The sequence below is a fragment of the Neltuma alba genome, unplaced genomic scaffold (assembly GCF_004799145.2).
Source record: "Neltuma alba isolate B1F8T4 unplaced genomic scaffold, ASM479914v2 tig00011267_pilon, whole genome shotgun sequence".
Lineage (NCBI taxonomy): Eukaryota > Viridiplantae > Streptophyta > Magnoliopsida > Fabales > Fabaceae > Neltuma > Neltuma alba.
In genome coordinates this window covers 180263-207193 of record NW_021635978.1, presented here as the reverse complement: position 1 = coordinate 207193, position 26931 = coordinate 180263, and the positions used below count along the sequence as shown (strand labels likewise).

The following is a 26931-nucleotide window of genomic DNA, read 5'->3' as shown; positions in this document are numbered from 1 at the left end:
TAATCAAAGGTTGAAGTATATCAATACTGGTATATTGTTCAGAATAAGAGGCAGGAAGATCACAATTTTGTATCTCAAGTGAGAAATGAATGTGAATTATTCCCCCCCCCCCCATGCAACGTTTTCTTATCCTATTAGCGGGATGATTCATAAGTTTTATATTCGACACGGGTGTTAATACTAAATAGCCAAAAAAAAAAGGGCATTTAGATGAGTTTATGCATTTTGCAGGGTTGACGTGGCCAGTGTTTGAAGTAGAGGAAGGAGCAGTGGCGGTCAACAGGCGGTTACGAGAGACAAGGGAAGCAACACACGACGGCGATTCATTAACACTTATAAAATGCCATCTTTCGCTCCCAACATGTTCCTCTCACACTCCCTAACTCGCACTTTCCTGTCCACTTCCCCTGCTGCTCCTCTCTTTCTGTCCCACTCCTTTTTTGTTCCCTACGACCAACAACCTTCTACCTCGTCGTTGTCTTCGCCTCGATCCCTATTTGCTCACATTGCGCTTCTTTTTCGTGGATTATCAACTTTCCCACGGTAGCGGTGAGAGTTCCTCGTACCATATCCACACGCAGTTTTTCGCTCTCCAGTCGTTTGTTAGAACCGTCCTAAATATGGTGAAATGCTTTGTCTTGATTTGTTGTGCGGTTATTGAATTGACTCGGTTGATTCGATTTGTGTTGTTGGACGAGGTGCCTTCTTTCGTGGCAATGCTTGTCGAAACTTTTTGGAAACAGTTCGGGATCTAGGATATCTCCAAGGTTGTCAATTGTCAAGTTATCTTGAAATTTAAATGTTTCGGAACTTCTAGTGATGGATGGCCGACTTCTAGCTCGTATTGTTAGATTTAGTTGGTCACAAACTGATCAACACGTCAGTTCTACATGAATCTGATTTTATAATTGTAAATGGAATCCTTCCATTGGTAATGTAGCTTAAGCTTATACATAGGTGCAAATGGACCCCAGTAGCACAAATTACGTGGGAAAATTTCTTTCTAGGGTCATTTTTTATGTGGTATGAAGCGTGCCAGGTCTGAGAAGGTTGGTATGTGGTCAAAGACTGAACGATGGCTTACATAGGAATCCTTCAATTGCTAAGCGTGTGCATGCAGCATCAATTCGTAAACACCATATTTCCTGAAATCCAATTTAGGGGCACATACCATGCATGAAAAACTTAGATTTTATGAAGTTTGATCCCCTCCTTTTCCTTGTCTAGTAGACTTGGTGTGAGTAATTGGAGCAGCAGGAGCCTGCTTTTATTTTTTCGCAGTGTATTTTGATTAGACTTGTCGCTTGGTTCATATGTTTAAAGGACTTTAGGCTTGGCCATAATATTGAAATCCAGGTACAAAAATTTATACGAACTTAAGAGTTCCAAAAGAGAGAGAAATGAGAAAGAGAGGGAAAGATCATCGACTGTGCGTGACAACGACAACGAACATAGTATAGAAGATTAAAGTGTCCCTTGTTTGTCTATTGAAGGAATAGTGTTGATCGGTGGTCACTTGTAAAAGCATTTCTACGTTCAAAGTGTGCATTAATACATGTTGAGATATTTTAGAAATTCTCATTCATACCATATATGTTGCCTTTGTATGAATTTTCTGGTCCATCAATTTAAGGCGCTGATGATGATTTTCCTGCCTCAAATCAAAATAGAAATCTGAGAGGTAGCAACATTCCAGAAAGTGGAAAATCTGTAGGTTCTCTCAACATCCCGAAATTCACAGTGACATGGAAGCTCAGATTCACCAGCTCGAGCAGGAAGCATACTCTTCTGTCCTACGTGCTTTTAAAGCTCAGTCCGATGCTCTTACTTGGGTATATATACATCTTCATTTCCTTCCACGCTGTTTATGTTGTCTGTGTTTTCCTCCTGTAAAAGGTTCATCTCCCCTATTTTATGAAAATTCATCAGGAGAAAGAAGGCTTGATAACTGAGCTTAGAAAAGAATTGAGAGTTTCAGATGATGAGCACAGAGAGCTTCTCACAAGGGTTAATGCTGATGAAATTATCCGGCGCATACGGTATATCATCTTCCAACAGTTGTGATTTGCGGCCAAAATCAGATAGAATTTTGCTGCTTCCGTCTTTTTTTCTTCTCAATTTTACATTATGGAGATTGTAAACAGGGAATGGAGACAAACTGGTTGTTATCAACCTGCAAGGCGCAGCAATTCTCTACCTGTTTATGACTTTTTACCCAGTCCAACAGTTTCAGCTTCCCATAAGAAACAGAAGACGTCCCAATCGGTATCTTCTTCTGTATGTTATGCTATATGAGCTTTGAAAGCAGTATCTGTAGCTCCATGCAGCGCAGTTATCATTTTAAGCTGCAAGTTAAGGAGTTGCTTTGAGCAAGAGTTAAAAAGCATGATCCTGGCACAACTATTCAAATTTTTTAAAGAATAGAGAAAAATCATGCATTGAGCCAAATTTGATTTTAATCTTCAATTTTTGGAAGCAGGGTCAATCATTTCCTAGCTTGCCTTTGGTGAAGTCTATGCATTATCCTTCTTCAGGGTCTGCTGGAGGTAGGCACTTCATTAATCGCAGTTCTTCTAGTGTCCTTGCATCTAATGCACCTGCTGAAGTGGCAACTTTTGATCCATACATTGGAAAGAAGGTTTGGACTAGATGGCCTGAAGACAATCACTTTTATGAGGCTGTCATAACAGACTATAATGCTGCCGAGGTGTGTTTGGGTCCCTATGGCTGTCAAAATTCTTGATTGCGTACATATACCTTACATATACTTCCTATGCCTACCTTAACTAGTTATCCAGATTTTGGAGTCTGACATATGATGTCAGGGTCCAAAGGCTAGTCCTGAAGTAGAAGGGAAAATGTCACTGGAAACTTAATATTCCGACATCTGTGTGTATTTCTTTGACAGTTTTAGTTATCCTTTCTGAACATCCATGATTTGCAGGGTCGACATGCTCTGGTTTATGATATTAATACAGCAAATGAGACTTGGGAATGGGTTGACCTCAAAGAGGTATTTCCTACATATGGCACAACTGTCACTAATCTACTCTTTAGCCGTAACCTTAGGTGATGCAAAGTTGAGAAATATATTAGCAAAACTGATAATATCAAATTTTATATACAGTGGATGGCAAAACAATGAGAGAAAAAGAAAAAGAAAACTTTACATACAGTGCGCGTACCCCCACATTTTTTGAAACAGAGGAGGGCTAATCAATCTTGCTACTTGTAATAAAAGGTAGCGACGGCATTGATCATTGCATCTGGTGATATGCTCCCTTGAAGCCCAAGAACAATCATCGAGTGTTCATTCAATGCTTGTATTAACTAAGCAAATGAATAAGATACGACTATATCTTCATTTTCATCACTTATGCGAGATAGCTCTTTATGCAGAATAAATCATGTTTTCTGTTTAGTTAGTAGTTGGTCCTGATTGAATAAAATAACAAAGTTGCTTCATAAATTAAAATAACTTAGTATGCATCTGATATGGTCCAAAATGATGATCTTTTATATTTAATGATGTTTATACTATATTACAGATCTCACCTGAGGATATACAATGGGAAGATCAAGATCCAGCCATGACCCATAGAGGCAGGCATAGTGGGCAAGGTCGTGGAGTCAAGAAATACCATAGCCGTTGTGGTAATACTGTGGCTGCTGGAAGAGGGAGAGGACATCCTAGGGTTCATCCCGGAAAAGAGTTTCTCCCACCACAGGATGTTATTGGAAACAGAGTTTTAGATGATGTTGAATTGCCGGACACAGATTTACTGGTTGAGGAGGTATATTTCATTTTCAAGCAATTTCATTCATATCAAGAAATTTATTAAAACATTTCTTTTTTGTTTAAAAAAATTGATGTTGCTTTAACAGGTGGAGAGGGTTATAGCTGAGAGTGACCCAGATCCTACGGAACTGGAGAGGGCAAAGGAAATGCTGAAAGTACTGTTGCTGACCACTTTGAAGTTCAATTCAGAACTTGTTCCCATGTTAGTATTCACTCCTGATTGTTGCCTGTGCAGGAGCATGAACAAGCCCTTGTGGACGCAATTGCAAAGCTAGCAGATGCATCTGATGGTGAAAGTGGTGATATATAGATGGCTTCATTATGTTGCTGCTCCTTCTGGGGGAGAAAATCAGAAATTTATTGTACTGCCATAACAAAATACTTTGGTAACTTTATCATTTAGCTAAGAACCTAGAAAGGGGGGAGGGAATGTTTGGAAAATCATGTGTGGACGCTCTGATTCGAGTGCATATCTGATAATGGGAAGTACCTTATAAAAGTGGCAGACGAGGAGCATCCCTGTGCTTTTACGTTATACTTATATCCTATGTGCTTTATTTGCAGATGGAGAACACCCCTACTCGGCAACTAATGGATAGGGGATGAGAGCACGGGAGCTGCATGTTGAGAAAAATGTCCACGAACCTTCAAGCTCTTGTGAAGTCAAATTGTGAGGCAAGTGATGCCCTGGGAAGGATCAAGCCAAGCTCATATATCGCCCACGAAACAATCGGCCACCTGATGCATGTGAGTTCTGACTCAATTTTGGTGTCCCAGTGGCTACCAAGAACACGAAGAATTCACGTGTATAGAGGGCAACATCAAATTTTCAAGTCTTTATGCAACTGTAAATTTGATTTGTTTACGGATATAGGGATTCATCTTGTCGGGAGAAAAAAAATCATCCTGGTGCATCGACTTAATGTAATCACGTAGAAAGGCGACAAACTCATAAACATCACAGTGCATCGAACTTTGCCTCAAGAAGCAAACCAGATAGTCACAAAATGAAAAAAAGTTAGAAGATCATTCCAGTTCAGGACATCTGTGATCCGTGGACGTCCCTCTTAGAAGGTGACAGCTCTGATATTTCCGTGAAATATCCGGTTACCAACAATTAGAATTCCGATGGGTTCTAGTTCGCCTAACGATCCTCTGCAAGACTGCGGCAGCTGGATAATGCCTTCACCATGGAATAAGTGTTTAGTCAAACGCGTCAGAGCTCACATCAGAGGCACCGGGACTGGGCCGTGAAGGTATTGCGGGATGCTGACTCAAATTTTAAAAGAATTCGTTCGCACCAAGCTGGATGAATCATGTAATGACATCTGGAGTAAGGTAATGTTGCGTTTTGAACGGAACTGCTAATTTCTCACGTCGCGGATTCAAATTTCTGATTATATTTGTAATCCCGTGTTGAAAGCTAAACATAGAACACCCGCTAAAAAGGTAGTAACATTAAATTCATCATTTTTACAAGTACCTTTGTTAACATCATACGTTTTGAGTTATGCATAAAGGCACCAAACACCCAAAAGCTTCCCAGTTCCGAGCACTCGTATATCACATGATTAAGGAAACCAGCAGGACAGGAAAAGGCACACAATATAATACTCATCTGATCTGAAACTTAAAAAGCTATGTCATGATAACATCAAAGATTGTGCCCAGAAAATGAGAAAGAAGACACGATCTTTGGCCAAGATGTCAACGAATTTAAGTGCCAGCAGCACCCTTCAGAGCCTTCTTTAATTCTTCACTAACATCAGCTTCCGGCGACTTTGGAGGAAAACTGTCAAAATCCGACCTTTTCTTCTCGTTGTTACGTCGATCGATCTTGCCATTGCAAGATTTCATCCCATTCCTCTCAACTTCTCTGTACTTGCCGAAATCTGATCCTCCAATAGAGCTGAAGCCGCATATTTCCCTCCGGAGATCTTCCACGGCATTCCTCAGTAATCCATTCTCAGCTTGCAAAACTTCCAATTGCCGTTTCACTTTGAGACAGGCCTCTGCCACGTCAGCATTTCCCGGCAATGCCGAATCGGGGCCCGCTCTTTTACTACCTTTCCCCTTTGAACCTCCGCTGTCCACGTGCTCGACTCCAATCTTATCCATCACCAGGAACGGAATCTTCTGAAACGCTATCCCAGCCGTCACGTTATCACGACACTTCAGCTCCGCCGGTACACGGACACCCCATCGGAAGTTCACCACGGCTCGTCCTTTAACCGGGATTGTTGTCCTTGCTGTCACCTCCATGCCGGAGAACAGATTGGAAATGGCACCGGCAGACGGAGAGCGAGTAGCCAGCATCGAAATTTTCTGGCCAGAGAACGAGTTCATCACCGGCGAGTCCACCGCCTCAACAGACCCGTCATCATCCGAGGCGGTGCCATTCTGGGAACCGAAGACTTTGGGATCAAAAATCGAAGACTGCGACTTCTTGAAAGAAAAATCCCCAAATCGAGGTTTGAAATGGAGCATGAAAGTAGGATTCCCATTTCCACGACCCAGTAAATTGAACTCGGCACTCATCAACATGGAACTGGAGAAAGGCGAACCGAATGGCCCTGTCCCTGTCTTGAGTATGAGGGAAAAGGGATTGAAAGAATCATTGGGACGGTAGGCGATCCTGAGGGACGGGCCAGATTCGAAGAAGGTGCCAAGATTGAGAGTGAGCTCCTTGGACTCGCCAGCTACTATGCCGGATTGGAACGGCAAGCCCAGGACGTTGAGAGGAACTTTGGCTCTGAAAAGCGGCCTTTGTTCGTCGCGGAATTTGAGAGAAGCCTTCATTGGAATTGCCTTAAGTGGAGGCAAAACCCTAACCCCGTGAGGAGATAGCCAAGCAAAGATGAGAAAAATAATTTATAGAGGTGCCTGAGGGAAATTGGAATTTTGAAGAGGGCAATAATTGGGCTGAGATTCCGCCAAAACCAATTGCATCTGATTGGGGCGTTTCAGTATGCTGCTGTCGTAAATGATAATTTCCCGAACTCTGCTGTAACCGAGAGCCCATAGGAGGGGCCGCTCATGACTGCCGCTGACCGCTGCTAAGTGCTAACAAGCGACGTCAGCTGCCAAGCTTATTCCTGTTCTGTTTCTCGGAGTTTACTGCGGCAGATCTGTGAAATCTCCAGCTTAACACGTGTATTTTTTCAAATACGGATTATCTACTGCATTTCTTTTTCTGAATTGCTCATGCGAGGAATGCTCGCAATTCCCAAATCCGAAATTCAAACTTCAATGAGGCAAACATGAGTCACTGTTCATGTGTTGTTCAATTTTTATTATTTTATTTTTGTGTTTTTAGCTTTTAAGTTAAAATACTAATAATCCAGGTCGTTTGGCCAAAAAAAAAAACAAGACCAGATGGGTCACCTGAAAAGATGTGAAAGGGAAAAAGAGAAGGAAAAAATGCTCAGCTGTAGTTTCGAACCATGATTATGCTTCATTGAGAGGGGGAAAAGAACTGCTAGTAACTAGCCAATATTTAAGTGCTACCATCTCCAGTTTTGAGTCCCCCAATTCCCGATGAATGTGCATTCGGCGACACCTAAACAAAAATATAAACATAGCATAAAATGTTTCACCTTTGCTGGACATCTGAATAGATTAAGGATATGCAAACAGGATTATTGGATCAGATCAATCGGATGGTATTTAAGTTACAACAACATCAGTAAGCTATACGTTGTCCAAAAAAACAAGGAAAAAAAAACCAGTAAGCTATACCTGATGTGATTGAGCGTTATTTACAACCAAATTTCAAATAGATGATATTTAAGCTTTTTTAGTTGTTGCTGGTTAAATTAATTATATTATTTAAGTAAACAGCCTAGCCGCTTTGAGCTTGATGACCAGTTAGTGCATTTTAAAAGAAAGTCTCGCAACGACAAGGTCTAACACAATTGGTATTTAGCCAGGTTTTTGAAATATCTAGTTGGGGGTTCAATCTCTAACAGTAGATATGAAAAGCATCTTGTTATGGGTACTCAAATCTCTTCAAAAATTCTACAATGCGAGGGGATTAATTATTGCTAACGACAATAAATATTCTAAGCCTAACAAAAAAAAAACCTCATTCTTTTCTGCATACAGGGCATCCTCTCAATAAAGCTAGTCTTATTTTAAGCATTGTAGGTACTAAATGCGGATATCTTTTTTAATAAAAATTTAAACATTAATTCATCACATTATAAAGAATTAGTCATTCCTGTCAGACTCATCAATCAATTATTAGTAAAAAAACCTCACTTTGTCTTTAAAGAAGTTATTCAATATGTTGTTGATGAGATACTAAAAATAGTCAAATCTAACAGAAAAAACTGATTCTTTACCATATGACGAATCAGGATTTGAATCCTTATTGAGATAGGTGTTCATAGTTAATGTCTAATAATACATCAAATATGATTACTTTTAAAAAATATTGCTGGTGAGATAATAACTTTTGCAACCAAACCTAGTGTCATATATGCATTTGAAAAAATATATCTAAAAACATGCAGTGTTAGAATTTATTAGTAAAACTGGTAAAACATTCTGTCTCGCGCCTCTAAGTGAGGCATGTTGTTGGAATGATATATTTTTTAGGCCCAACGTTGGAATGATCATTCAATTAATCAGTACCAATATTATAATAAAATTCATTTATAGCCACGAACAATTATGTTTGATTTTAGAAACTCGTTTCTAAAAACACACACTCCACACACGTTTTGCCAAGGCATGCACACACCATTGTTTTGCTAATCTGCGTTTTTTTTTTTAATTTGTATTACTTGATTCCAATTATAAAAAAGGGGGGATAAAACAAGCTCGGAAGAAATTGTTGCGTGGAATTATCGAGTACGGTCCTCTGCAGAGAGACATCTCTGCTTCTTGAAAGTAATCGACCATCGCTTCTCCTTCATCGAGAGTCTCCCGTTACGAAACGCAATTTACGTCTCCCATGGCTTTCTAGTGAGTTCCAACCGTTAGATCTCCCATCCCTTCAACGTGTATTTTCATCCCCGAACACGTCACGATTTTTTTTTTTTAATAACACCTTTATTCCCTGACAAGAAATTCCATTTCCCCACCAAACATCTGGAGGCTCTGCCTTCAACTTTCTTCGGTTTTAGCTATTCGGATCCGGGACTGATGCTCCTCTTCCTGAATCCACCGCGTTTAAACCCCGTTACAAACCCTAAACTTCCGTTGACGATAGCCCGAAGACTCTCTATCTCGCGCATTTTTCACTCCCACCATTTTCTTTTTTACATAATCTTTACTTTCCCTGAAGAAAAATTGGCGGGTGATAACATTTATTGCACTGGTCTTAGATCGGAAAAGTGCTGGCAGTGAAAGGAAAAGAGTGCGACTAAATATTTGGAAAGGTCAGCTCAGGGAACTGCGCCTTATTTGTTTTACGGGAAAGCTCAGAACTGAAGGCTTTTCTTTTTCTTGTGGTGGGATAAGGAACTGGAATGATTCCTTAAATTTAACTTCTTCCCTTCCCTGAAGCTGCGTAGTTTCAGACAGATTGCTGAGCGCAGTTATCTCTGGCCCTTTTTGACTCCTTTGATACTGTAATTCTTGAGCCTTTCCTTGCTTCACCGCGCATTGTTGCTCGAGAAGGGTCCTTGCCATTGCGTTTTAAGCTACTTTCGCGAGCTTAAATAAATTCTCAGCTGAAGCTGATGCTTCCCATTGATGTTAAGAAACAGATGATTTGCACTTGAGTTCTGCTACAAGTTAGAGAGCTGATGGCGTCAAAAGGTCCGAGGTCTAAGATTGATCACGAAAGTAGAGCAAAGCGGCAAAAGGTAAGTTTGTGTTTATTCGTAGTTTCCACGCTCACATTTTTTCCCAAAAAAAAAACATTTAAATACTTGAAACTTGTTAATGGCATCGTGCATTGTGCCGTGCAATTGCGTGAGGATTTTTCCCCCAGCTACAATCTCAGTAAAGTTGGTTCTGAATAAAATTGAAGTCCCTGGTATCGACCTCATCCTACCGTCCTCTCCGTCTTGTTCATATAGCAAGTACTGGTCTGTCTTGGTTTACTTGTACTAAAATTGTCACTAGATGGTATTTTGGTGGTGGGAGCAATATAGATGTAATTCAGTACATTTTATTAAGCAGAAAGCCATTATTGAGGAGCAAATAGTACTAGCTATATGTGACTTCTGATCTCCTTGCATCGATTTTAATAGGAAAATGAACATGCATATGAGAAGAGCAGTCCAAGGCGATATTACTACACATTTTTTCATTCGGCTATAAAGATAAATATACTTCTACCACTATGGCGAAATCAGCATGTGCTTTTGATAAAAGGAGTTAATCACATTCAGCTCAGCATGATTTTGGCTAGCATAATGAGATGATGTCTGTGTGGAAGTAAAACTTTTGCAGTATCAGAAAATTTGCAACAAAATATTGTGGGTAGCAGGGTTATTTAAACTGTAGTGAGACTCATTTGTATGCAATATTTGATTAACTTGAGAGACTAAACATACATACTGCATGTGACATGCTTGTTGATTTTAAGTTGTCTTTTACTGGACTGTTTTAAATGAAAACCTCATCAAGTAGAGATTTAAGCATGCTGTATAGTTTCAAGTGCGCCATGCTAATTAATATGCATGACTTATTTGGTTTGAGTGCCAGAAGGATTGCTCTAGTAATATTTTATTGTTCTCAAATGAGACTGTTTTTGGCTGCTCAGTTTTCTACAATTTTGTTTATCTGCCCTATTTTCCTTCTTGATGTATGATTTTGTTTCTGTTTCAGGCACTTGAGGCTCCAAGGGAGCCTCGACGCCCTAAAACTCACTGGGATCATGTCATAGAAGAGATGGTGTGGTTATCAAAGGTATTCATTAATTTGATGATAAAAATCTGACAAGTTCGATGTGATGTCATTTAAATGATATGATAAACCATGTTATATGTTTGCTTGGCAGGACTTTGAGTCAGAGAGGAAATGGAAGTTGGCTCAGGCAAAAAAAGTTGCTTTTAGAGCTAGCAAGGGCATGTTAGATCCGGCTACAAGAGGTGAAAAGAAGATGAAGGTTCAAACTTCAAATCTCTTATGAATGAAAACCCGTGACTGTTACTGATATTCTAATCGAATTGATTGAACCTGCAGAAAGCAGAGTTGACATCTGAATTTTTTTTCTTTTTTCACTGATAAAATTGTGATGTGAGCTGATTTATATGCGCCTGGACACATATTTTCAGGAAGAAGAGCAGCGATTACGGAAAGTTGCACTAAATATTTCAAAGGATGTTAAGAAATTTTGGATGAAAATAGAGAAGCTGGTAATGCATTTATAGTTATGTGTTTGATTTTTCATCTATCCTTATGATGATATCCGATTGTTCTTTGACCTAATTTGTTGTTTTAGGTTCTTTACAAGCATCAGATGGAGCTTGATGAGAAAAAGAAAAAGGCACTTGACAAACAGCTTGAGTTTCTTTTAGGTCAAACTGAAAGGTATTCTTTTGATTTTTGTTTTTTTGTTTTAAATCTTGTCTGCGGCATTTGGCAATCAATTAAGCCTGTTGATATTTTCTTCTTGATCTATATTTTAGATACTCAACCATGTTGGCAGAAAATCTTGTGGATGCTATTAAACCAGTTGAGAAACAGTCACCAGAGCATCATAGGGGTGCCCAATACAAGGAAGTAGATGAAGATGTTATCGACAAATCTGATGAAGCTAATGCTGGTGGGTAGAGAAGCATATATTCAAAGTTACAGGGAACATTCACTTCTTTTACTAAATTTACTTAATCCATTTATAGCAGAGTTTCAGTCAGATCCTATTGACAATGATGAAGAATACGATGTACAATCTGATGATGAATCGGTGGGGATTACTCTTCTCTGCTTTCTTCTTTATTGTAGTATCAAAGTATTTTCTCTAGCTCTATAGAGTTTATTGGTGCTTTCTGTGTATGCATCTTGTGGCTTCCAGAAAGCTGAACAGAGATAATGATTTTCCATTTTCTAATTACTTAATATCAAGTTCCATGTTATTGTCATGGACTCACGGGAAATCTTGTAGAGTTTGCTGTTTCTTCTGAGCCCATAGTCTTTGGAAGGGGTAAATACAAGGTTGTTGCCAAATGACAATGAGAGTAGTAAGTTGGTCTTCCGAAAGACAGAATATAACCACTTATGGATGCAACGGATAAATGAGGCTTCTCCACTATAATCACTGTTTTATTATGATCTTTGTTAGACAGTCAATAAAAGTGAGTATGTTATACCTCGTGTTGTTATATTTTGTCCCACAAAATGCATTTTATAATATCCTTTTATTTATTTTTTTAAATGGTGTGCTCTACATTCTATTTGCAAGTTGAAGCCATTTTTTCTCATGTTTTGTGTTTTGGATCTTATATTTTTTTTCTGTTGCTTTAATGTGTGGGGTTGATTTATGTTGGTGTATGAATTTATGCTAAATGATGGTACTGTTTCCAGGAGGATGATGAGCAAACCCTTGAGGAAGATGAGGCGCTTATAACTGAAGAAGAAAGGCAAGAGGAGTTGGCAGCTTTGCATGATGAAGTTGATCTTCCCCTTGAGGAGTTACTGAAACGTTATTCTGGAGAGAGAGGTGAGCTTATCATGAAACCTACCTCTTTATTTTTGTGGAGTGCCGGGTTGGTCTCTTGAAGGGAGGCCGATTCTACCTCTGGAAAAGAAAACCAGTAATTCTTTATTTTATATCCAATTTGGTTCTTATTTTTGTGATTAGAATGTATATTTTATGTCAGTATAGTGAAAGTGTCAGTAGAAGCTTTGTTGTAAATATGATGGTTTGGAGCAGACCATTAGAGGATTTAGTTGCTTGGGCTGTCATTCTTGTAGGTTATTTTTTGGTAGTCCAAACAACTGAGTTTCATTCTCCGTTACTGCTTTTTTCCAATTTATGACGGGAAAGTAAGAACTTAATCTCATGTAACCTTTTCCCTTTTCTCTGTCAACTGTGTGCTTATCCTTTTTACCTGGTCTTATGGCACTATTTTGAAACGATTAGCAGGACCAGTTAGGCAAGAAAGTAGTCCAGAGCACAGTGATGATGACAATAAAGAAGTCAGAGCCGGTGATGGAAATGGTAAGGACAAGCTCCTTTTTTTCCTCCCACAAACCTTTTGTAGAAGTCATGGTTGCTTCTAACATGGGTCATTTTGACGTACTGCAGAAAATGGAGACAGTTTTTTATCTGTTAACAAGCTTGACTCGAGCAACTCCAGCATGGTCTCTGGTCGTCGTTGTGTAAGTTGTATGTGTTTTTTTAATCGTTTTTGAATTGCAGAGTAAGTTAAGGACTTAATTGTAATGCTCATTTTGTAATATCAGGATGAAAGTAATGGTGGCTTAACTACACCAGCAGAGAATATAGCCAAAGATAAGACTTGTCAATCTGAAAATCCTGAATATGACTTTAGTGATGAAGAGGTAAGAGAACATCTTTTTTTTTAATTTCTAATTTATTTGTACATGTTAATGATTCCAATTATGCTTTGTAAATTTTAGTAATTGAACGGGGTTAGCAATTATGAAGTCCAACACTACTGGAATGGAAGCCTGAAATTTAATGTCAATTGTACAATTTTTACCAGATTAATTTTGATATATCTTGACGAATTTGGTGCATATATTTCTTCCTTTTTTCTGCCTGCATGACATGCATTTGACTTTTGTGCTTCTGTGTCTATCATAATCGTTATCATATTTAGATGTCTTTGCTATCTACTGTCAGCCTGAGATAATTGTAGGTATTGTTCGGTTTTGTCTCGCATACTCTTAGGTTTTGACATAAATATTCTTTACTGGTTACCACCTGCAGCCTGCTGCATCTACATGTGTTATGCTTTATAGTCTAGGGTTTCAGCTAAAGAACAATATCCCAATGGATTTGATGTTCTCCCCTCTTTTCACTTTTTCCCATGTAGATGACTAAATTTCAACTATTAACTTGCATAAAATTGTTTTTGAATTATTGGCAGGAAGATGGTGACTTCTTGCTTGCCACAGAAGATAATGTAAGTGGTTTACCATGTCCTAGCTCATATTTTGCTATCATTTTACTGTTTCCATTTCAGTTGACTTAGATCTTTGATGAGATCAGCTCAGTTGTTCGTTGATACAGTCTTCTAGATGCTCTTTTTGTCTCCTTTTTCTTTCTTTTTTTTTTTGGAAGTTTTTTATTCTTAAGCAGCTGTGTGTTTAGCCACTAATACTGTTGTCCTGGATGACATACGTTTTAAATGTTCCTAGAGTTCTTAATGATTTCGCTGTTTTTCAGTTCCCACAATTAACATTATTTTCATTCTCTCATTTACGTACACTCTGCTTTCCTCAAATTGTGGTGGATTTAAGCATTCTAGTATTGACAGACCATATGTTGTTTTGCAATATGTCTGACTAAGGATGGCGGCAATGCCGAGGTATGGAGGACTTCCCTGCTTCCTATCCCTCCTCCCATTCCCTGCAGGGGTATGGGGATCTGTGGGACCCCCATTTTTATAAAATTGTATAGCAAATTAGCAATAAAGTAAAATTTGAAAAGTCACAACAGATACAAACTCAAATATACAATCACCGAATTTCCTTAGGATAAATTCTAAATACAGTTGCTTTTATAAGCACATATATGCTAAGGTAATTGAATAAATAAAGGGTATTATAGTCATTTCAACGTAGAGGCTCTCCATGGGACAGTGACCATCTCCCTTCTCTTGCTCTTGTTTCCATATTTAGGCAGGGGAAATTGACCTTCACCTGTCCTAATGAGGGGAAATGTGCTTAGCTGGTAGTTATGTGGATAAATGACCAGATGTAAAGCGACCAACTTCATTGGTTCTGGTTTCCTCCAAATCCACATGCACTTCATTTTTCCTAGTCACAGCTCTTAATCGAAGTTTAACTGAAGTCAGGAATTTTGTCATATGCATCTGTATTGGATTGGATTTTGCATCAAATTTAAGTTACTAGCACTGTGGGCTGAATCTTCTATTTAACTATTTATGAGCATTTACTTCTTCTTTTTCCGGGTTCCTATTGTTTGACTATTATTCAATTGAAAATTGTGTTTTAACCTCAATTAAATGTTCAGGATGATGAAACAACCTTATCTGAGGAGGAAAAATTGGAAAAAATGGATGCAATTGATCCAAAGGATGAGGTTAAGAACTAGTCAGCTTTCCTTTCTTTTCATTATGTTGGCATAGTTATCGATAACGACAGGATTGTTGATAGTATATGTTCTAGCAAGTCTGCTTTGTTTTTTATTTGCATATTTTGTGCTATTACCCTCCATGATGAAGCTATTATTTGTAGATTGTTTTATTACAAAGGGAGAGTGACATGCCCGTTGAGGAACTCCTTGCAATGTATAGAAAGGTACGCTTTATCTATCTATATTTCTTGCTTATGGTTTAGACGGTTGGCGTTCATGTATTTATTTATTTTATTTACTAAGTTTGAATTTTTATGCGATCTGTTTTGATAGTATTCCAGTGGCAAACATAGGGAGGATGACTCTGAAGATGCTGCTTCTTTATCGGAAGATCTTTTGGATTCTTCACTGCATGAAGATGATAGGAAGAAGGTTCCTGCTGTTTCTGTGGATGAAGATGTTAAGCCTGTTGAGCACATGGCTTTTGTACAGTCCCAGACTGAAGAACAACATTGGGAAGAGCCTCATGAAAATGCGGAGGGAAGGGATAGTGAAGATCTGATAGCAGATGCAGCTGCTGCTGCAAGATCAGCACAACCAACTGGAAACACCTTCTCCACAACTAAAGTGCGCACAAAATTCCCTTTTCTTCTCAAGTACCCTCTCCGTGAGTATCAACACATTGGATTGGATTGGCTCGTAACAATGTATGAAAAAAGGTTGAATGGGATTTTGGCTGATGAAATGGGGCTTGGTAAAACAATTATGACTATAGCTTTGCTTGCACATCTTGCTTGTGAAAGAGGGATTTGGGGCCCACATCTCATTGTGGTACCAACTAGTGTCATGCTTAACTGGGAGACTGAATTTCTCAAATGGTGTCCTGCTTTTAAGATTTTGACTTATTTTGGAAGTGCAAAAGAGCGGAAGCTTAAAAGACAAGGATGGTTGAAACCAAACTCATTCCATGTGTGCATAACAACTTATCGATTAATTATTCAGGATTCTAAAGTCTTTAAGCGAAAGAAATGGAAATACTTGATCTTAGATGAAGCTCATCTCATTAAAAATTGGAAGTCACAAAGATGGCAAACCCTCTTGAATTTCAATTCAAAGCGACGTATTCTCTTGACTGGCACACCGCTACAGAATGATCTTATGGAACTTTGGTCTCTCATGCATTTCTTGATGCCTCATGTTTTCCAGTCTCATCAGGAGTTTAAGGATTGGTTCAGTAATCCTATATCTGGGATGGTGGAGGGGGAGGAAAAAGTAAATAAGGAGGTCATTGATCGCTTGCACAATGTCCTTCGTCCATTCATACTCCGTCGCTTAAAACGAGATGTGGAGAAGCAACTGCCAATGAAACATGAGCATGTCATATACTGTAGATTGTCAAAAAGGCAGCGAAATTTGTACGAGGACTTCATTGCTAGTACTGAGACCCAAGCCACTCTTGCGAGTGCCAATTTTTTTGGGATGATTAGTATCATAATGCAACTCCGTAAGGTTTGCAACCATCCTGACCTTTTTGAAGGTCGTCCTATTATCAGTTCTTTTGATATGTGGGGCATTGATGTTCAGCTAAGTTCTGCTGTGTGTTCAGTGTTCTCAACTAGCCCCTTTTCTTCAGTAGACCTAAGAGGTTTGGGATTTTTATTTACTCATCTTGATCATAGCATGACGTCATGGGAGAGTGATGAAGTGAAAGCTATTGAAACCCCTGCAAGTTTAATCATGGAGCGTGCTGATATGAATGGCCTGCAAGTAATTAGGCCTAAATCGAAGGATCAGAAAAGTTTTCAAGGAACTAACATATTTGAGGAAATTCAGCGGGCAATTTGGGAAGAGAGGCTGAGAGAAGCAAAGGAACGTGCAGCAGCCATTGCATGGTGGAATTCCTTGAGATGTAAAAAAAGGCCTGTCTATTCAACAACCCTACGGGATCTTCTTACTATTAGGCATCCTGTATATGACATTCACGATATGAAGGCTAACCCTAGGTCATACGTGTATTCCTCAAAGCTAGCTGACATTATCCTCTCACCTGTCGAACGTTTTGAAAGGATGGTTGATGTTGTTGAAAGTTTCATGTTTGCAATTCCAGCAGCGCGAGCTTCACCTCCTGTTTGCTGGTGCAGTAGAAGTGAAACACCAGTGTTTCTTCATCCATCATACAAGCAGAAATGCTCTGAAGTTTTGTCACCCCTTTTATCACCAATTAGGCCAGCAATTGTCAGACGGCAGGTGTATTTCCCAGATAGGCGTCTTATTCAATTTGACTGTGGCAAACTGCAGGAACTTGCAAGACTGTTGAGGAGATTGAAATCAGAAGGTCACCGAGCATTGATATTCACACAGATGACAAAGATGCTTGATGTACTGGAGGCTTTCATTAATTTGTATGGTTACACTTATATGAGATTAGATGGATCAACACAACCAGAAGAGAGGCAGACCCTGATGCAACGTTTCAACACAAACCCCAAAATTTTTCTTTTCATCTTGTCAACCCGAAGTGGTGGTGTTGGTATCAATCTTGTTGGAGCGGACACAGTTATATTCTATGATAGTGACTGGAATCCTGCTATGGATCAGCAGGCTCAAGATAGATGCCATCGGATTGGTCAGACACGCGAAGTTCATATCTATAGATTGATAAGTGAAAGCACCATTGAAGAGAATATATTGAAGAAAGCAAAACAAAAGCGTGCACTTGATGATTTAGTTATACAGAGTGGGGGTTATAATACTGAATTTTTCAAGAAGCTTGATCCTATGGAATTATTTTCAGGTCATAGAACACTTCAAGTGAAAAACGTGCAGAAGGAGAAAAGCCAGATCATTGGGGATGAAGTTTCTGTAAGTAATGCTGATGTGGAGGCAGCATTGAAATATGCTGAAGATGAAGCAGATTATATGGCATTGAAGAAAGTTGAACTAGAAGAGGCTGTGGAAAACCAGGAGTTTACAGAAGAGGCCATTGGGAGGCTTGATGAGGATGAGTATGTGAATGAAGACGATACAAAAGTCGATGAACCTTCAGAATTAGCTGAAGCAGTTTCTAAGCCAAGTAAAGAGAACGCATTAATGTTAGTTGCAAGTGATCCTAAGGAAGAAAGACCTCTCTCCGTGTCTATCAAAGAAGATGATGCTGACGTGCTGGCTGATGTCAAACAGATGGCTGCTGCGGCTGCAGCGGCTGGACAAGCTATCTCAGCCTTTGAGAACCAGCTACGCCCAATTGACCGGTATGCCATTCGTTTTCTGGAGATGTGGGATCCAATTATAGATAAAGCAGCCTTGGAATCTGAAGTCAGGTTTGAGGATACAGAATGGGAATTGGATCGTATTGAGAAGTACAAGGAGGATATGGAAGCTGAAATTGATGAAGATGAAGAGCCTCTTGTGTATGAAAGTATGTGCCTCTTTTTACCTTTTTGCTTCATAGCATGATAGATTATCATTATTTATATATAATAGATATAAGGTGGTTGTCTGAGAACATATTTTTTAAAATTGAATGCAAAGTGTCAGTTCTACATGCTCAGTAATGATACTTTGTATTCAACTTCAATTTCACTAGTGTTCAACTTCAAAGGATCAAGATCAGTGGTTGTCATGGTTGTATTCAACTTCAATTTCACTAGTGTTCAACTTCAAAGGATCAAGATCAGTGGTTGTCATGGGGCTGGACTGTGATTCAATCATAAAAGGCGCTAAATTACTTGTCTCTTGTTGAGTTTAGCTGGTATACGAGGTTATAATGGCAACGAATTTCATATTTGTGTTCATCACAGCCGAAACCATCCTAATAGATGGATCTATCTAGTGATGTTTGGTGATCACTGTTAAGTAAATTTGGACCTTGCGCTGCTGATGGCATGTTGCATTTTTTGATTTCTAGTTATCTTTTGAGCAGACGTAACTTGAGATTAAATTGATTTTATATATGATGTCAGGATGGGATGCTGATTTTGCAACTGAGGCATATCGGCAGCAAGTAGAGGCCTTGGCTCAACATCAGGTGAGTTAGATGAACTTCAAGATTGTTTGCTTTATCCATCTTCTTGTGCGTATGGTTAATATGTTTGCTTTTCCTTTTCTGTAGTTAATGGAGGAACTTGAGAATGAGGCCAAGCAGAAAGAAGAGGCTGATGAAGAAAATTGTGATCCTGGAAAGTAAGTTTTCATTTATAGTCCTTGCCCCGTCCCCTCAGTTATTTAAAATATCCGAAACATATTTTGAATATATTGTCAATATTAATTTGAATAAATGATTTCCTAAATTCAGAAATGCTTGAGGATGATGTATTATTTATGTTGTGGCAGAATTCAAACACCAAAGGATTCTAAGCCCAGACCTAAAAAGAAACCCAAGAAGACCAAGTTTAAGTCCTTGAAGAAAGGATCTTTAGCCTCTGAATCCAAACCTATGAAAGAAGAACCACTGACAGACCCAATGTTAACAGATGATGAGGTTGTCGCTAGTCTGGACCTGGTGTCTCCAAATTTAACTATTCAGAAAAAACGTAAAAAGCCTAAGTTTATAGCTGATGGCGAAGAGAAGACACTAAAGAAGTCCAAGAAGACTAAGAGGGCTGCTGATATCTGTGCTTCAGATTCAGATAATGCCTTGTTAGGTTTGCCAGATGAACATGCAGAATCAAAGCAATGTGAAGGCACAGTTGAATCTGAACAGAAACCTCCCAGCAGGAGTAAAATGGGAGGGAAAATATCCATAACCCCTATGCCCGTCAAACGGATCCTGACAATAAAACCAGAAAAGGTGAAGAAGGGTAATGCTTGGTCCAAAGATGGGGTTCCATCAGCTGATTATTGGCTGCCGCAGGAAGATGCAATTTTATGTGCAATTGTTCATGAATATGGTTCTAACTGGAGTTTGGTTAGCGAAACACTCTATGGTATGACTGCTGGTGGATCATACAGGGGCAGATACCGTCATCCTGTCCATTGCTGTGAGAGATTCAGAGAACTAGTTCAAAAATATGTTTTGTCAACGGCAGACAATGCTAATCATGAGAGGGGCAACAATCCTGCCTCTGGAAAGTCTCTTCTGAAAGTGACGGAGGTAAAGATGGCAATTTTAAAATGTTCATATTGATTTCCACATGTTTTCTATTTGCGTGTCATCATTTGGATATTATATTACCAATGCTGTTTATCTGGAATATGGATAATATTTAAAAACTCAAATCTGACATTACTTTGTTGAATTTGGTAATTGAGGAGGAATTTGTTACTTATATATTATTCTGGCAGGATAATGTTCGGGTGTTGTTAGATGTTGCTTCTGAGCAGGAAAATAGGGAGTTATTACTGCAGAAGCATTTTTTTGCTCTGCTTTCTTCTGTCTGGAAGGCAGCATCACGTGTTGACCGAACGCGAAATCCGCCCCCAGCACAAAATGGCCACTATTTTGATCATAGCTTCTTTACTCCCATGGGTCATAATTCTCAGAGTCTTCTGAAGAAGCCTTCTGAAAGGATGATTGTCACTAATCTGGCCCAGAGCAGAAAGTTATTAGCTGCTGCACTTGATGACACCAGCAGTAGGCAACAGGATGATAAAATGTCTCTCTCAAATCAGGGTGACGATGTGCCAGTGACTACTGATCAGCTGGATGTGACAGTGGAATTCCCGAAAGACGAGAGTGACACCTTAATCTCGTTTCCTTCTGTTATAAATTTATCCATACAGGGGACAGAGCCCTTACCATCGTTAATTTACCCAAATGGGGAAGATGATCATCTTAGAGCCTGTGGATCTATTGCTGAGGACCGCTTCAGGTATGGCTGAATACGATGGCATGATTATTTGTTTTATGCTTTGATGTCTCATTAACTTCTTCTTTTTTGGGTGTGTGCTGGTAATAAAACATAGGTTACTGTTGTGTGTTTCATGGACGGTGTTATTCATTTTTCCTTACCTTATAATTATCTGTTTCTTGGCCTCATTAACATAGAGTAGTTAATGGTCTCTACATTAATGTAGCTAATTGCCATCATCTTTCCTTTTGCTGATTTACGTCCACCCATTAATATTTTGTTTCCTTACACATTGAGCGAAAATGCGTAAAAGAATGGTCCAATTAAGCGTGCGTTCTTTTGCTTTTTGATGTTTTTTTTTTTTTCCCCCAATTGTATTCCTTCCTTTGTAGAATTCTCTTTACATCAAAGAAGAAAATTTTTATGCTGTTTGTTGGCTAATCTATTTTTCGGTAACATTAATTTATAATAATGGTGTAGAATTAATGTGATCATATTTTTTACAATAAAATAAAAAATGGTGGTTGAATTTTTTTTCCGTGTGTATTTTATTATATTTGTTAGTGAGCCAAAGGGGCCTAAGCCCATCCAATCTGTAGTGTATTACTTCTGGGGGGATGCTCATAGGTGATGTCTTTTCTCAGGGAGGCAGCCAGAGCTTGCGAGGAAGATAGTTGTGGATGGGCTTCATCAGTATTCCCGACAAATGATTCAAGGTCAAGACCGGGATCTAAGATACAAGCTTCAGGAAAGCATAAGTCTTCCATCTCAGACTCCATTAAGCCTTCTAAGTCGAAGTCCAAACGAAATTCAATGGATCCCAGTGACATGCGTCACCAACGGGTTGAGCCATTATCCCAGTCAGTGCCATCACTCAAGCTAAGGATCTGAGAATCGATCTTAATTCATCAGCAATGGACGAAACGGTGGTTGATTATATGGATTGCAATCTGCCCTTCGTCCTAAATGAGGAAAATTCGTTGGAAACAGAAACTATAGATATGGTCCCACATGATTTCGTTGCTGGCTTAATCTCAGGCCTCGATGATTGTTCAGAATTGCCGGAGTATACTGACATTGGATAAGACCGCCAAAGCCAAGCGTGATTTGAACATCTGAATGTTCCATCGTCACCACTGATTACTGGGTCAATCCATGAATCACCAAGGGCCGGGAAATCGTTCGATATGTTGTTACCGAGCTCCTGTAGCATGTGACATTTGGATTCATCGTTTTCAGAATGCAAAAAACAGGTTGAGGTCAAATTACTCGACCACTTTTTGGCAAGATGGGAAAATTATGTCAGAGGGAGCATCCACGCGAGCCTGCAGTACAGAACGGTAGAGGTTCAGGATACCGAAAGATTGAGAGACAGATGTAGAACGTAAGATCCATATTTTTTTATGCTGATTTAAGGCTTCAGTTCAAATTTTGACGGAGTAACTTTTCCCCATGTGAAGAACTGAGGTATTATAGTTATGGCGTTAAAGAAAAGGTGACGTCCCTTAATCTGTCTCGTGATGTGCACATATATGCAATGCTCTTGCCATTTATAACATCTGGAATTATTTAACATGAAAGAAAATCAGCGATGTCGTTTTGGTTGTACCAGATCAGAGCCAACCTGTTGTAGAATTCTACCGCTAACTTACGCTTCCTTGAGTGCAGTTATAGCAGTGGCTAAATTCGAGTTGTGTCACCGTGTGGGTGTGGGCCGTAGGGTCGGAAGTTCATTGACTCAAGATTTCTGAATATTTTCTTGGCACAAAGCATACATTATGTCGTATTTTCATTCCTTTTCAGGCAAATCTGAAAAAGAGGATGACGTGGTAGCTGAAATAAATTAATTAATGTCAAAAAACACATCTGGAACATCTTTCGTTGGTTCTAGTTGTAACGAATTAAGAGGGAAGTGGCACTATAAAAGGCGGTCCATGAGGTTCCTGTTAGGCGGAGTAGAGAATGGCCCATAAATTTAAATCTCACCGCCTATGTAAAGATTTTGTTGGTGAGTGACGTGTAAGCGTTTTTTAACCGAGAGGAGTTTCTAAGTTCTGTAGGAAAAAAAAAAATTGAGAGGCTCAAGTATCGTTAAATTCCTGGTGCATGTAGGAGTTTTTGGACCCACCCATGGACAATTTGGTTACTTTGGGCCAACGATAAACTTTAAATCTAAATTTTAAAATTATATTAAAAATTATAAATAAATCAATTTAGATTAAAAAATTATAATTTATAATTTTGAGAAAACATTTTGAATAATTTTAGGATAAGAAATTTTCAAATGAATATCTTTAACTTGCACGGTGGGAATAATAGAGCAGGAAAATAAGAAGTAGGAAGCATGACGTTGCTAGGTTTACCTATTTCTAACGATCTAGCGGTCCACGATTGGAGCACGTGAGAGGGATCGTGGGCACTGTGCGTGACGCCGAGTTGTTTTCTCCCTTTCTTTTTCTCCCGCGGAATCCAACTCAAAACAATAAATTGCCTTAACCCTAACCGTAATAAGATCCTAAATTTTTGTTGATAGAGAAAAAGGAAAAAAGGTCCTCAATTTTTATTCATTGCGTCTGTAATCTACACCACTGCCTTATTGTTGCTATATTATATCCTTTCTGCGCCTTTGCTGCTCTCTCTCGAAGCCTCCATAGCTCCTTGTCCTTAAAACCCTCTTCTAGGGTTTGGGCTAGGGTTTTCCGCCTTCCCATAGTCCGTGCTCTTCAGGTGTTTACTAGTCACTAGATCTCCCTGTAATTTTAGGTTTTTCTTTTCTGGGTTGCTTCTTCAATTTTCTCTTCCTTAGAGAGGCCGTCCTCTTATTCCGATCTCGATCTACTTCTTGCATAAATGGATGCCCGCAAGAGAGCGAGGGTTGAAGGTGGACCCAATGTTAATGGCGGTTCCAAAAAGTCCAAGCAAGGTTTGCAATTTAGCTTTCTTACTCTTCTGCTTCCGAATTTCACTCTTTTTAAGCGTTGAAGGTTTCTGTGTTTCGACGAGTCCTGTCTTTTGATATGTTTCAAAAGCATATTGTTTTCTGCTTATTCCTTTTGTGGCTTTTCTTTTATTGTTGTCTGGACAAGTTAGCATTTATGATTAACTCGTGGCAGTTTTGCAAGTCTGTTTTTCCGCTTCTGGGATGGTTTCCCTACTTTAATTGATGTAACTGAAGTTAGTTTCCGGTTCTTCATCTTAATTTGCTTTCCCTTAGGTTTAAAATCATTAAAAACTTGACTTCAAAATTTGATTGCTTCCCGTTTCTTTCGTTCTTGCTTTCTTTTTGGGACAATAGATTCCTGGTTCTTTAGAGCTGTTTAGTGCTAATTTCCCTGATCTTTTCAGCGGCTTTTTTAATTATTATTATTTTTTTTTTTTTGGGGTTTCCTACACTTTCAAATAGTGAGGTTCGCTGGTATGGTGGGGATTACGGCTCCAATTACTCTCATTCAAAAAATGCCTATTACTGTCATTAGAACCCCCTAAAGAATTTTAAACACTCACATTCCCTGCTTGATAGAGAAGATTTTGACTGGGAAAAAATGATGATTATATGTTTGATGATACAATTGCTTTCAATAAAATCTAAATAGTGACAAATAATTAATTATATGATTTCTCATGGATGTCCTTTTTGTTCCAAATAGAAGTGGAAGTATTTTTAAGGTGTTAACAGTTTGGTGGGGTGTGTTTAATTAATAAGCCACGGAATGTCAACTGAGAAAAGGTAATTAATGTTTTGTAACAGAAATGGACTCCTTATCATCTGCTGTAGGAAGCAAATCGAAGCCATGTACCAAGTTTTTCAGGTTCTAATCTATTCCTCTAGCTAAATTCTAAATAATGTAAGAAGTTCTTGTAAGAATTAATTCTACAATCACTACAAAACTAAAGCATGTAATATACTGCAAATTAACGGGGTATTTGAAGCAGTTTTATACAGGTAAATTGCATACTGTTCTTAATTCTTAATGCAGTTTTAACATGTTAGCGGTTTACTTATGAAGTACCAAAAGATAAGATATGCAGGAGGGTGGTTGGAATTGAAACCATACTATCAAAGATAGATCATTTTTCTCTGTGATTGCCTTATTTACTGGTGCAAATGGCAATTCCTACTCAGTTAAAGGATATATAATGGTAATATTTCAGCTTTTTGTGCCATCCACAGCTTATGAACTCACCTTTCAGTTGGTAAGATATTAATGAATTAATGTAAGCCCTTAGCTGGGATGGGAATGATGTAAAATTATGTTCTGGTATCATGGCGCTGCACTTTTGCTTTTTATATATATATGTGTACTGCATATATGTATGAGAATCGGCGTTTGCCGTCTTTTCCTCCAAGAGAGTCCCATTCGACCAATCTTGTTCTGATTGTATGAAACATTTTCGGAATATTCAGTTTTAAATTTGATCAAGATGCTGCTCTTTGCGAACTTTCTCATGAAATTTCTACCCCCCTTTTTTTTGGCGAACTTCTGATTCTGATTCAGTTCTTTTGTTCATGGTGAGCAGAGGGTGACTGCTTGATCTGCTATTGCTACTACTTCATACGATTAATTTTTGTGATTTTTTCTCCTTATATTGCTGAGTTAATGTGATGTTTAGTGGTGGCAATGTTTTAATTATTCAATATGAATAAGGTAGTTAAGTGTAACCACCAGGATAAATAGTATGTTATTTGATTGGCTGATCCGAAGTTTATTCTATCGCTTCCTTGAGGTCTTAGTAAATAATCCACGGGCTTTGTACAAATTCATATTCGTGTGTGCTGAGTTGAGAAAACTGGAAATCTAAATAAGTTATTAATACTATGTTCAACTTAACCTCAAAAGAGCGAAATAAAGGGTGACCTAGATTCTTATGCAATTATTCGGTATTTTGGTGTGATCTGATTATATTGTACTGTGTATTGCAGCACCTCTGGCTGCCCGTTTGGTGAGAGCTGCCACTTCTTGCACTATGTTCCTGGTGGTTACAATGCTGTTGCCCATATGATGAATTTGGCACCAGCAGTGCCTCCAGCATCTAGAAATATTGTTGCCCCACCACCTGTCCCTAATGGGGCTGCACCACCCACTGTTAAAACCCGCATGTGCAACAAATATAATACTGCTGAAGGCTGCAAGTTTGGTGACAAGTGTCACTTTGCCCATGGTGAATGGGAACTTGGTAAGCATATTGCTACATCAGTGGATGATCATCGTACCATGGGACCTATTTCTGGCCGTTCAGCTGCTCGAGTGGAGCCTCCTCCAGGTCCTGTTGCTAGTTTTGGTGCCAATGCTACTGCTAAGATCAGTGTTGAAGCTTCATTAGCTGGAGCTATCATAGGGAAGGGGGGTGTGAACTCCAAGCAGATCTGCCGCCAAACAGGAGCCAAACTCTCAATTCGGGATCATGAGTCAGATCCAAATCTTAGGAACATCGAACTTGAAGGTAGTTTTGAGCAAATTAAGAATGCGAGCAACATGGTAAGAGAGTTGCTGGTGACATTATCAATGTCGGCACCACCTAAAACTCATGGCGTTCCAGGAGCCCCAGGCTCTCATGGAAGTAACTTTAAGACAAAGCTCTGTGAGAATTTTGCCAAAGGATCTTGCACCTTTGGAGAAAGATGTCACTTTGCACATGGGGCTGCTGAATTACGTAAAGCAGGAGTATGAATTTCACTGTGGTTGGATACGGTTTATCTCCCCCCCCCCCCCCCCCCCGGGGTATTAGGCCATTGTTGTGCATTGCGAATTGGTGCTACTGACTGAACCTCCCATATTAGGGTTTTTCTCCCGACTTCTTTTTTCGGCCTTTCTAGTTGCAAATTTTCCATTATCTTTGCTTTTTAGCCTTCGTTTTATTTGTTTTGTTAGTCTCTAGTGTTTGGTGGACCGGTCGAATCTAATATGTGATAATTCGCTCTCTGCATTTATGAAAATGAAATTAAGGGCTCGAGCTATCCTTTTATTTGTGAAAAATTAGTAGTTCGATTTTAAGTTCTGCTTGGAATTCGAATTAATTGAATTAAGGGCGAAGTAGTGCTTAACACCCTAAAATTATTTTGCAGGCACACTCAATACCCTAATCTTTTAAAGGGTGCAATTTTATTCATCATTTTTTAAATTTGGAGCAATTTTAATCAGAGCCAACTTTGTATTGAA

The 26931-nt window shown here is 39.0% G+C and overlaps 4 protein-coding genes across 6 annotated transcripts; 3 read left to right on the top strand and 1 right to left on the bottom strand.

Annotated features, from left to right (window-relative positions):
• Positions 1 to 1481: 1481 nt before the first annotated feature.
• Positions 1482 to 4270, top strand: LOC114763245 (protein EMSY-LIKE 1-like). 2 transcript variants are annotated; one of them, XM_028952868.1, is made up of 8 exons: positions 1482 to 1832; positions 1930 to 2039; positions 2145 to 2265; positions 2480 to 2707; positions 2945 to 3013; positions 3549 to 3794; positions 3886 to 3954; positions 4035 to 4270. In XM_028952868.1, exons 1-8 carry the CDS (start codon positions 1746 to 1748, stop codon positions 4107 to 4109), a joined length of 1005 nt encoding a protein of 334 aa, XP_028808701.1. In that variant the 5' UTR covers positions 1482 to 1745; the 3' UTR covers positions 4110 to 4270. The 2 variants fall into 2 exon arrangements, with proteins under 2 accessions (XP_028808701.1, XP_028808702.1); XM_028952869.1 differs by lacking the exon at positions 2945 to 3013 and having other exon boundaries at positions 3886 to 4270.
• Positions 4271 to 5231: 961 nt separating this feature from the next.
• LOC114763230 (uncharacterized) lies at positions 5232 to 6883 on the bottom strand. The gene has a single exon (XM_028952848.1). It carries the CDS (start codon positions 6596 to 6598, stop codon positions 5516 to 5518), a length of 1083 nt encoding a protein of 360 aa, XP_028808681.1. The 5' UTR covers positions 6599 to 6883; the 3' UTR covers positions 5232 to 5515.
• Positions 6884 to 8885: 2002 nt separating this feature from the next.
• On the top strand, positions 8886 to 22358 carry LOC114763229 (protein PHOTOPERIOD-INDEPENDENT EARLY FLOWERING 1). The gene is given in 21 exon segments (XM_028952847.1): positions 8886 to 9612; positions 10583 to 10663; positions 10755 to 10862; positions 11032 to 11112; positions 11199 to 11287; positions 11386 to 11522; positions 11599 to 11663; positions 12281 to 12416; positions 12840 to 12917; positions 13005 to 13078; positions 13163 to 13261; positions 13813 to 13848; positions 14922 to 14990; positions 15146 to 15208; positions 15318 to 18402; positions 18947 to 19011; positions 19096 to 19166; positions 19317 to 20076; positions 20268 to 20794; positions 21418 to 21656; positions 21659 to 22358. Coding segments are annotated over 21 exon segments (6123 nt in total). The 5' UTR covers positions 8886 to 9552; the 3' UTR covers positions 21859 to 22358.
• Positions 22359 to 23306: 948 nt separating this feature from the next.
• Positions 23307 to 26729, top strand: LOC114763232 (zinc finger CCCH domain-containing protein 14). 2 transcript variants are annotated; one of them, XM_028952850.1, is made up of 4 exons: positions 23307 to 23500; positions 23624 to 23696; positions 24522 to 24582; positions 25695 to 26729. In XM_028952850.1, exons 2-4 carry the CDS (start codon positions 23624 to 23626, stop codon positions 26440 to 26442), a joined length of 882 nt encoding a protein of 293 aa, XP_028808683.1. In that variant the 5' UTR covers positions 23307 to 23500; the 3' UTR covers positions 26443 to 26729. The 2 variants fall into 2 exon arrangements, with proteins under 2 accessions (XP_028808683.1, XP_028808682.1); XM_028952849.1 differs by having other exon boundaries at positions 23307 to 23696.
• Positions 26730 to 26931: the final 202 nt, after the last annotated feature.